This window comes from Bombus huntii, chromosome 1, assembly GCF_024542735.1.
Source record: "Bombus huntii isolate Logan2020A chromosome 1, iyBomHunt1.1, whole genome shotgun sequence".
Lineage (NCBI taxonomy): Eukaryota > Metazoa > Arthropoda > Insecta > Hymenoptera > Apidae > Bombus > Bombus huntii.
In genome coordinates, this window is record NC_066238.1 from 14,232,038 (window position 1) to 14,243,663 (window position 11,626).

The following is an 11,626-nucleotide window of genomic DNA, read 5'->3' on the forward strand; positions in this document are numbered from 1 at the left end:
AAACGTCATACATATTAAGTGTCTTTTCTATCCAATTTGTATGGAATTAAAAATTATAAAATGATAATGATAAAATTCGAGATTTTTATGTATTGATATTTTTTAATTACAAAATCCATAGTCTATAATTGGTGTGTTATATACAATAAATATAAATAAATACATATTTTGAATTGACGTTATTTACTTAGTTACATCTTAATATGTGCAATAGTACAATGTCATTTTTTAAACAAAATAAAGACAACTAATTATCATTTTTGTTCATGTGCGTACATACATATACACAAACAGTTAATAATTTTCCGACCTTTATAACATTAATTTTTCAATTTTTCTTTTTACACCACATTATTATCGTTATATGCTTGATTTAATTGAGAAACACTCCATTGACCGGTACTTATTAATATTATTTTGACTAACTAATCATCGATCACATGTCTAATCACCATAGATCATATATAATACACATATTATATACAAATTATATACATATGTATATTCCTAATTGTTATATAACCTCGAAAGAAAAGACTAAGATTAAACATAGGAAACATTTAAAGAATATGTCAATTTTCATTATGTATTAATCCAAAAATATAGTTTACTGTTACTAATAACTTAAAGTGTGAAATTTAGGGGAATATAGAAAATACTAGTTTTGAATTTCATGATTTATAGTCAATGGAATTTGGTTTTATATATAAACATTCCGTCTCTTTGTCCTTTTCGAAAATTTACCTGGATTGAAGATTACTACAAATTATTTAATGCTTTGAAATAATCTTTTATAACAGTTATACAAATAATTTTCTTAAGTACAATTCTTAGATACAATTCTATTTTATGTCATATAAAAAATTCAGCTTTTAAATAGAATTTTCAAATGGAAAAGAAACTATTGTAGTAAATTTGAATTTTCATCTTTTTTTATATGTACACAATTACTTATGCCAATTATTATTAAATAAATAATATACCAAAGAGTTCTAGCGTATTATTTTAATGAAATTTTAGCTTTTATTAAGTACATATAAATTAAAAAATGATCAAACATATTTACATGTTTAATATCAACAATATATCAAAATAAAAATTATTAAAATTATAAATTACCTTTGCAAATTTTGTCATGGTAATAAACACCAGCATTAAATTATAAACTTAAAAAGTTTACTTGTTACCTTATAAATTTTCTACTTTTCAATCATATATTATTATGGTTGAAAAGAACAAATGTACCACTTGAGTTATTAACAAAGAGTCTAATATATATATCTAGTATATACATTTCTTTTACATGTTATTTAAACAACAAGCATAACATATTTTTAAAATCGTATAATAAAAAAATAAAACGTTTTAGTAAGACCTAAAGTTTCAAAATTTTGAAATATTGTTCTTGAACCTTTATAACTTTATATAAAAAATATCTAACTTTCCATAAACCTTATAAGCTTATAAATATAAATTATGCTGAACAAATAAAAAAATATCTACTTTGATATTTTTGTAATTTGAATTCAGAGAAATTTGTCTAGCTTTCTCTATTATAATGAAATTCATCAGTTGCATATACAGCAACTTTAGAAAATGTTCAAGTACATATTATTATATTATAGTATTATAAATATTATTAATTCTATAACACATATTTTCAAATGTACAGAAAATATTGAAAAACGATTAACACAGAATGCCATCAAGTATTTTGTGATATTTCATAATTACTTGTATTCTTTTGAAGTGGTTCTATACCCATAGTCCATATCACTGGTGAATCTGTATTTATAGTTACTTCAGAGCAATTGTCATATGTATTTGAAGAACTCACAAGACTCCCAAATTGTAATGTTGCATTGTCTAAGAGATGAAACACATTTTTTTTCTATAATACTGAACCGATTCAAACATATCACTTTCATTAAATTGATCAATACATACTTAAATTCCATTTCAAACCAGTTGTTATTATACTGTTAACAGGTGCACCAATTGGTAACAGTCCACACCAGCTATTGTTTTCTACCAAAATTTTAGGAATGATTATACTATGAAGACCCGGTCTTAAAACCCATGTCAATGAATTGTTTGCAATTTGAATCACCTAAAAAATACATAAAATTTAATAAATGAAAATATCTTAAAATAAATCTAAGTTACAATTAAATAAGTAATAATTACTTGTACATGTTCAATAATCTTATCGCTTCTATAAAGTGTATTAATATTTCCCATGATATGATCAAATCTCCCTGAAGTGTCTGCAAACACGTATATTCCATTTAACTGTAAACAGTAATCGTCTCATTATTGAGTATAATTCACTCAACAAATCTTATAAAATATTCTACATTACCTCTATATCTTCTTTTTTAGCATATTGTCCCAATTGAAGCAAAGCTTTCGTATAGTCTGTGTGATCTTGATCAGGTGTTTTAATAATCATTGAGCCCATACTCTTTAGTTTTTCAAGAATTAAAGGAGAGCAACTATCCATATCACCAGTAATTAAATTTGGTACATATTCAGTATTATCTTCATTTAATAAATCAATACCTTGCTCTTCTAAATAATGTAGCCATCTGTACGTTCCACCATCAACAGTAACATTAACCTGAGCTGAATAGCATACACTTCTGAATGAATTATTTTTAACAAAGATTGCCAAATATATGTAATCTTCTTTATTTGTTATTCAACTAGTTTTAAGCACAGAAAACATACCTCTTTTCCAAATTTGAAGTAAAGTATTATCTTTCCAATAAAGTGGACTGTTCAGTATAACAACAGCGTACTTATAATGTGTATGATAATTAAATATTTGAAGAGGATCCCACACCGTTGTAAAGTTTGAATCACAGTGCATGACTAGCTTTGATTTATATCTTTTTAAAACTGAAAAGGATACGTATAGATCTGGGTTATGTCATACAATTTAAAGGCACATAATTTTGATTATTTAAATAATATTAAAATATTTAACATTTACTGCAAACGTAATAAAATTTGAAATCGACGTTCTCTATTTTTGTAATATCTTACGTAATAATTGTTGGACTTTATTCACGACGAAACTCAAATTCAAAATGGTACTTTTAAAATTGTACATAATTTGTATACATATATTTTATACTCAAAATAATTATATTAACTCCATTTTATATAAAAATTTAAATGCATATCGTTTTGTTATTGTAACATAAAGATCATATGCTTTGGCATCACAAAAATTTATAGAATCCTTAAGTAAATTTGATCATATTCCACGTCTTACGTATATGTCAATTTTATTCAATACATCAATTTTATTCAACAGGAACAGCTACATTGAAGTACTAAATTGTTAAAAATATAAATTCAAGTAAAACTACAATATTGCAGCCATTTAACAAATCCGTTCTTTAGCACTAATATTCGTATTATTGTATTGTATATGTAGTAGACATTAACATTAAACAAGTGTGTATAATTGTGAAGGAATTATAAAATAATTTTGCGATAATATAATTTGTTATATTCACAAATTAGGAGAATATCATAATGTAATTTGTTATATTCACAAATTGGATAAATATAATAATATAATTTATTATACTTACTTTTATTCTAACCTTATTGTATAAAATCATCTCGGAACATTATGTCATCTAAAATTTGGATTTGGAAAAATGTTCCCGGAATTACCGGTCGATTTGATGATATAATTTATTCAAGTCCAATATTATCATCAAGTCAGGATGTTCTTTTATATTTTGGAGGTGATATTCAGGTACATAAAATGCTTTGCATAACTAAATTAAATAGCTCTATTAAACAATAATATAGTACAGTGTATAAATATTTATATGAACATATTTTTATTATAGGACACTCAAGAAAACATGAAACATGCAGGTAGCAAAACATATATAGAATGGAGTTTAGAAAATACAGCCAAGATACTTACTATTAGCTTTCCTAAAAAACATGTATTTTTAATTCGACCATCTAGGTGATATTTATAAGCTATGTTAAAAACGATATATTTGATTTTTATTATTATTAGCTGCAATATTGTTTTAGGGTATTAGAAACGTTAAGTTATTTTGATAACTTTGTACCATCAAAAGAATATGGTATACCATTATTTTGTCCAACACATAATGCTTTAAAACATTTACAAGAATTACTTAAATTTTCTGTAAATAGAATTAATACATATAATACAGACAAGGTATACATACTATAAATTATGAACTGTAAATTTATGATTTTTAATTAATACAAATATATTTGATGTTTAGGAATTTACTCACTTGAATATTGAGAAAGCAAAACTAACATTAGTTGGCTTTAGCAAAGGTTGTATTGTTTTAAATCAATTACTCCATGAGTTTCATTATTACCAAAATAAATTAGATCCTGATATTGAAATTAATAACTTTATACGTCTTATTGAAAGCATGTGGTGGTTGGATGGTGGACATGCAGGTTCTAAGGATACATGGATTGTGGAGAAATCCATATTAGAATCTTTTGCAAAATTAAGTAATACTATTTATTGAGCTTGAAGCCTTTACAATATATTTATTAAATGCTTTGTTAACTTTATGTTAAACGTTGATATATATTATTGTAGGGATAGATGTTAATGTTCATGTTACACCATATCAAGTTCAAGATTCTCATCGTCCATGGATTGGTGAAGAAGAAAGCCATTTTTGTAATATTTTACGAAATTTAGGAATTCCTATAAAACGGACTTTACATTTCACAGATAAAACAAGAAGTTTACAAAATCATTTTAATGTTCTTAAAGTTATTCGGAATTATACACAGTAATATTATATACACAGTAACGTCATTTTTAGTGATAACATTAAATGGAAAATGTCTATAATGATTTCTGATGTTTGATTTCATTAATTAGGTGATATGAAAATATATGAACCTCTTAAGTACAGTATCACATTCCATAGAAATTTTTTTTATGGTAGAGCATATGATAGAATTATTTGAATTAAGTATAAAATATCAATTTTGTATTACCATATAAGGGAGAGGCTGGAGGGATGTGTAACCCGGTAGAAGATGACTCTACGTGAAAAGATAAGTCGAAAATGTAGGATAAATTTTTTTCATATGATGCTCTGTTTTTGAGAAAATCAAGTTTGAAGATTTGACAAGTATGCTTAAACTTGGCTAGTACCGGACTGAAGAGGAATTAATAATTGATAGGAGGCTAAACTGCATATGAATATATGTTGAAAATATAAAACAAATCTTTCTGCAGGAAGCTTTATCTCAGAGAAAAATAGATTTGAAAATGTATCTTGTGCTTGTACAAGATCAGGTTCTTAACCGAACATGTTTAAACTTTATTTTCTTGAAAATAAGGTTTTAAATTGAAAAATTTAATTTTACATTATTTTATTTTTAACTTATTTCGTGTGTAGAATAACCTCCTGTTGATTTGCTCATATCTAGTCGGTACTTAGCCAAGTTTAAATATATTCGAGTAAATCCGATTTTCTCGGAAAGAAAGCATCGCATGAAAAAATTTTATTCTATATTTTCAGCTTATTTTTTCATATAGAATCATCACCAGCCCTGTTGTATCACCCACCCGGAATCACCCTGTATAATTAAAAAATTATATGTTCATACAGCAACTGAATAAGGAAATCCATAATTGTAACAAGATGATATAAAATTTTAATTATAATTTATACTCAAATTCTTTTTATAAATCGCATTTAGCTCTTTAATTCAACATTTATGCATGTATAGTGAATATAAAAATAAATATTGATGATATATCTAGCATCATATATTAATGCTAAAATATTATTTTCATATGATAACTTAATATGAACATAAAATATGTTTTATGACAAATTTTGTAACATATTATTAATGCATCATCTAAACAAAATTTTTACTAAATTTTGAAATATCTTTTCAATAACTTAAGTAACATACCCTTAATATTATATAATATTACAAGTAATATATAAATTTTACAAAAAAATTTTAGAAAATAACTTTGATACACTGTAAAGCTTTATCTACAATATAGAGATATTAATTTAGATAATAATCCATACAAAATAAATATTCTGTGATATTAATTTGAATTTTCCTAGCATCTATTTGGACATTTTGTACGATAGTAAATTATACTTCCAGATTCTGAAACAAATTGTCGTTAAATAATTAAATTTATATAGTTTTCTTAATAAAAATAGTTACCATTATTTAAGCGTGATAATTTAACTTCAGCCCATTCATCAGATCCATCGCAACAATCACAATATCCATCATTAACTTTATAAGATGGTATTTTTATTGGGACTTGTTCAAAAATAATCATAATGTCATTAATAGAAAAATAAATATTATATAATGAAATTTAAATTATTAAGTATACCTATAAATTGCAAGGATGAAAGTTCACAATTAAAGGCACCATTATTACATGCATTGGTACCAGGCTCATCACTACCATCCAAAGGACAATCACAGTAGTTATCATTAATTTTAAAAAAGTCTATTTCGTCTTTTGAAGTAAAACAAACAAATTTCCCCCGTACATTTGGCAAGTATTTTGAAATATCTTGATCACGCGTTCCACGTAACGATACAGTTCGACCTTTTTTATCGCGAAGTAATTTTGAATGCAATGGTTCATTCCATCTTGAACTCATTTTACCATCGATATAATTAGTTTTTCGTACAGATCCACTAATGTATTTTCCTACGGTCACTTGATTAAGTTTTTTAAAGTAAACTAACTGATAAGCAACGAAAATAATAGAAACTATGAATACACAAATTAACGTATATTTCAACTTTTTTCGCAAAAATCGACGTTTCCAAAATCTTTCGATTTTCATATTTACCGATTCCCTATACTAATTGGAAAAAAGTTATAAGCAATCAATTTTCTTAAATCAAAATTTTGTTCATATTAATCGGGTAGATATGTTTCATATATCTCATAACAAATTCACATAAAATATGTGTTTTTTATAATTAACGATCACACCATATACACCACGCTTTATTTACAAACAGCATATAACTCATTCTGTTTCCTTCGAACTCGAACACAGGCAAAATTAATCTGTCATAACTGGTTACACAAATGAAGTTGTCTACAAATCTACAAGTCATTACAACTCCAATTATCGAAACAACAGTTCGAATTTCGCTTCGGAAGGTTAATGATTCGTAATTAAACACAAACTTTGATATGAACATAATTGTTATTTTAATTGCTACTATAGTAACAGTAATACTCTTCATGAAAACTTTTAGTGAAAATTTTTATTCCTAGAATAAGCTTACAGTAAAAATGTTTAAATATTTAAATTAAGAATATATGTATTTTAAGGATAATGTAAGGTAAAGATAACGAACAAAATTATATTATATTTTTATCTCAACACTTAAACTTGTGAAACAGGAAATGCTTTTTATTAAAAATAGTAAGCAAATGTAAAATGTTACATTAAAACTAAATCGAGACCTACTTACGAATTTCATGATACAATGATGGCGAAATTTAATAACAAATAAGCTGTAGTTACCGTTACCGTTGATGTTAACATTTATAAGGTCAATAATGTAATGACGATATTTTCATGTTCTTTTAAATTTTTGTGAAGCGTAAAAAGAATTTTTCCTTTTAATATTAAATTTCGCAATTAAATCAATAGTTTACAATTTTATAAATAAAAAGTGGGTATTCTTGTAACTCGTACGTATGTAAAATACGATAAACATAATATTATGTTACTATATTATCCTGATTGTGATAAAATATTTTTGCGATAAAATATTGAACTATTTCCGGAACAAGACTTTGAAATTCATTTTATCTTATATTACAGTATAGAAAAGAAGTATGTAAAAATTGTGTTGAATAATTTGTAATCATATAAGCGAATTGTTGCAATACATTAGCACATGTTTTTTTTTTAAGTTAATAAAGCGATTTATTATTACATTGGTCTTCCCATGCCACGACCCATTGGAGCATGTGGTCCATTATCCTGACTACTTTTGGGGTTTTTTATAGTTTCATCAACAGATAAAATAAGACATGCTGCTTCAGTTGCAGCTGTTAAGGCATTAATTTTTACTACAGCAGGTTCCCACACATAAGCTAACATATTATCACCAATGTCTTCGGTATTGATATCAACACCATAAGTATGCATGCCTTTATGTTGTTTCTGTCGCAATTTGTTCAAAATATTTGTTGCATCAAAACCAGCGTTATCACATAGTTGTCTGAAATTAATATAATTATTATTTTCTAAAAAATTAAAATTATAGATGTTAAAATAAAAGTTGAACTAAAATACGTACCTTGGAATAACCTCAAGTGCACGAGCTATTGCTCCAATTAAAAGTTGTTCTTTTCCTGCTATTACACGAGAATAGTCTCGTAATGTTTTCGACAGTTGCATCTCAATAGCTCCACCACCAGCTACATAGGCATTTGTTTTAAACAAACGTCTAACAACCATGATAGCATCATGCAAAGATCTTTCTGTTTCTTCTAAGAATTGTTCTGCTCCTCCGCGAAGTATAAATGTACATGTTTTAGCACGTGATCCTTCATAGAAGAAATTAAATCTAAAAATAATTATTTTGATATAATAATCATTAATTATTAACGTCCGATTATTTGTTGCATTTAAAATACCTTTCCCCTCCAATTTGTCTTTCCTCAAACATTTCACATCTACCAAGATCTGATTCTTTGATGTCATGTACAGTTGTTAGAATACTTCCACCACATGCTTTCATTGTCCTTTTTAAATCCTCTTCAGGAACTCTACCTGCGCAGAACATGTCTCGATCTGCGAAATATTGCGTAGCGACATCACCGATTGGTAATTTCGATAATACTACTTGTGCTCCACTCTTGTGAATCTTGTCAAGCTTGTCGTATAAAATTTGCCATTCAGCATCAACTATTTTTTGATATTCCATAACATTATCCACACGTATTTCAGCATTGTCTCTTTCTGCTTTAAGTTCTAATTCTATATTTAATAGAGCAATTTTACAATCTTGATATTTCTTAGGTTGCATTTCAAATCCAGCATAAGAAAATGTTTTCTTAAAAGCTACACCTTTAATCAATTCTGAATCTTCCAATGCTCCACCAGAAACCTATATATATATATATGTGTTATAATAAACAAATGTAACTTAGCATTTTTCACAATATTGTGTAAATTAGCTTTCAAATAAATTTACCTTTTTAATACCGATCATATTGAGAGGTAACATCTCATCAAGCATCATGACAGCTTTTACAACCATACGACTGAAAAACTCTTTTTGCTGATGAATTAATTTTGAACTCATAGATGTGGCTGCACACTCTTCTAAAAGTTCCACTAATTTTGTTTGGTCAGACTTATCTATCTTAACACTTACTGCATTTATTTTTTCAATTGCTACTTGAAGTGCAAGACGAAGAGCTTTAATCATTATACGTGGATGTACTCCTTCTTCAATAAATGGCTTCATTTGTTTCAAGAATTCTCCTGCTAATAAAACTACACTCGTAGTACCATCACCAACCTATAAAATAAATGATAAAATTGAGGCATGTATAAAACAATTACGAGTTTAATATAGAATATAACTTAATAAAATGTTTGAACATTATTGAGATAACTACATATCTTCAAGACGTTACCAGTCTATAAGTTCTTAACATACTGTTCTCTGTATATTAACTAGTAATGTTATATTTTGATTACATCACATTTTAAGTTTTTACAGAGTTTATATTTATAACATATTATTTACCTCTGCATCTTGAGACTTTGCAATATCAACTAGGGTCTTTGCCGCAGGATGAACGATTTCCAGCAATTTTAAAATGGTTGCACCATCATTGGAAATAGTTGCTTTTCCATTTTGATCAACAATAAGTTTATCCATCCCTCGAGGACCTAAAGTAGTTCTGACAGCATCAACTACTATTTGACATGCATTTATATTTGATATTAGCTGTTGTTTTCCTTGTGATGCATCTGTGCCTTCTTTAAGTAAAATTATTTGAGGTTGCTACAAAAAAAAATACACATATATGAATGAACTACATAATCATTGTTAATGATGATTATAATAACAATAATTATGTACTCTCATGTATCTTCCCATTTTTAATATATTATATTTAATACATGTGCTTTTATGACACTATGGCTGCATAAAACTAATGATGTCTGTCAGATTTCAGCAAGACAAATGAATTAAGAAACAATATTTTTTTTCTTTTGTTATCATGTTAAATATTTATGGTAAATAAAACTGATCAGTTTTTATTGGAACTTTAGAAATACCACCACCTATTAGTTAGATTGTTTCCACATGCACATTGTGGGAGTAAGCCGAAATTAATCTCCATATAAGGTTAGAGCTATAATGTAATACTCATTTTTCTGTATTTCGCTTTACTAGTTTTCTAAGTTTAATAACTCATTTGTATAGAATTCCCCATTATTATTAAAAAGAACTGTATTTTGCTGACATAAAATCATATTAATTTTCGACATATAGCGGTTTATAACAAAATTCGTAATATAAATCTAAATTCATATTTTTTAGTAAAAGTTTTATGTTTTCTGTAATTTAAATAAAAAATTTACTCAGCTTACCATTTTTATAAACCCACGTTATAACTTTTCAGTTTCTTGAAATTTCACTCACTGTGCTTGAGCAAAGTTACTTCAGTAACCTGTAAATAGTATTCGAGATGATTCTACTAGGATACAAGCGTTAGGTATCGTTCACACTTAACGGAAGTAGCTTCATAAAAAGTGGCTGATCAATAAAAATCTCGAATTTAAACCTGTTAATGTTTGAGATAATTTAAATTATAATTTTTGAAATAGATAATTACATAAAAATAGAATAAATATATTACATGAGTTGGAGTATGTACACGTGTATATTTTAATACGTATATATTGATGCAATTACATTAACTGTATTCCTAACTATGTAACATTTTATGATTTAATAATGGATAGGAAATATAACAAAGTAATGAAAAAAGTAGATGATAATTCGGCTTTTTACTTTTGTTAGTTTTTAATATTTTACTACATAACCTCCATCACAAAAGGTCGAATATTCGATTCGTTTAAACGAAATTTGTACAAAATTGTTGTTTTCGATTACAGCGTAGTACGTATATACGTATTCTTGTATTAACGTTTTAATAGAAAAAATTTCATGTTACTTTGGAAGCGTAATTTTTTTTTACAATAACTATGATTAAAATGAATAACATTTATGTAATGCCTTTAGTCTTGCTTCAATCTTTTAATGTTATATCATGTATGCCTTTTATTTTACCTAACAGTAATATATATAAAATAATAAATATTACCATTCCACCAGTTTAGCTTTTAGTAAGCTTTTTTAAAACAAGCGACAGATGGCGTTGATTTAAACAAAAAGAAAATTTCGCTCGTTCATCCAAAAGCAGACGAAAACCGCAGGATTTGGAGTCAGCAGCTGACAGTCTGATACCAGTCAACAGTACGAAGGGGATTGTTGGGGTTGGGAGGGCGTGGGTGTAATTCGTGGTCCGATTACACGA

At 26.7% G+C, this 11,626-nt stretch overlaps 3 protein-coding genes across 3 annotated transcripts; 1 reads left to right on the plus strand and 2 right to left on the minus strand.

Moving 5' to 3' along the window:
• Nucleotides 1–70: 70 nt before the first annotated feature.
• On the minus strand, nt 71–7,257 carry LOC126869795 (uncharacterized). The gene is made up of 7 exons (XM_050626794.1): nt 6,416–7,257; nt 6,238–6,339; nt 2,731–2,901; nt 2,363–2,625; nt 2,188–2,292; nt 1,948–2,110; nt 71–1,866 (listed from the first exon to the last, which is right to left on the minus strand). Exons 1-7 carry the CDS (start codon nt 6,879–6,881, stop codon nt 1,706–1,708), a joined length of 1,431 nt encoding a protein of 476 aa, XP_050482751.1. The 5' UTR covers nt 6,882–7,257; the 3' UTR covers nt 71–1,705.
• On the plus strand, nt 3,326–4,888 carry LOC126869653 (mitochondrial protein C2orf69 homolog). Its single transcript, XM_050626489.1, has 5 exons — nt 3,326–3,775; nt 3,873–3,997; nt 4,069–4,219; nt 4,290–4,533; nt 4,625–4,888. Exons 1-5 carry the CDS (start codon nt 3,647–3,649, stop codon nt 4,825–4,827), a joined length of 852 nt encoding a protein of 283 aa, XP_050482446.1. The 5' UTR covers nt 3,326–3,646; the 3' UTR covers nt 4,828–4,888.
• Nucleotides 7,258–7,436: 179 nt separating the features above from the next.
• LOC126869376 (T-complex protein 1 subunit eta) lies at nt 7,437–10,838 on the minus strand. Its single transcript, XM_050625842.1, has 6 exons — nt 10,677–10,838; nt 9,823–10,083; nt 9,262–9,591; nt 8,702–9,174; nt 8,362–8,631; nt 7,437–8,283 (listed from the first exon to the last, which is right to left on the minus strand). Exons 1-6 carry the CDS (start codon nt 10,677–10,679, stop codon nt 7,992–7,994), a joined length of 1,629 nt encoding a protein of 542 aa, XP_050481799.1. The 5' UTR covers nt 10,680–10,838; the 3' UTR covers nt 7,437–7,991.
• Nucleotides 10,839–11,626: the final 788 nt, after the last annotated feature.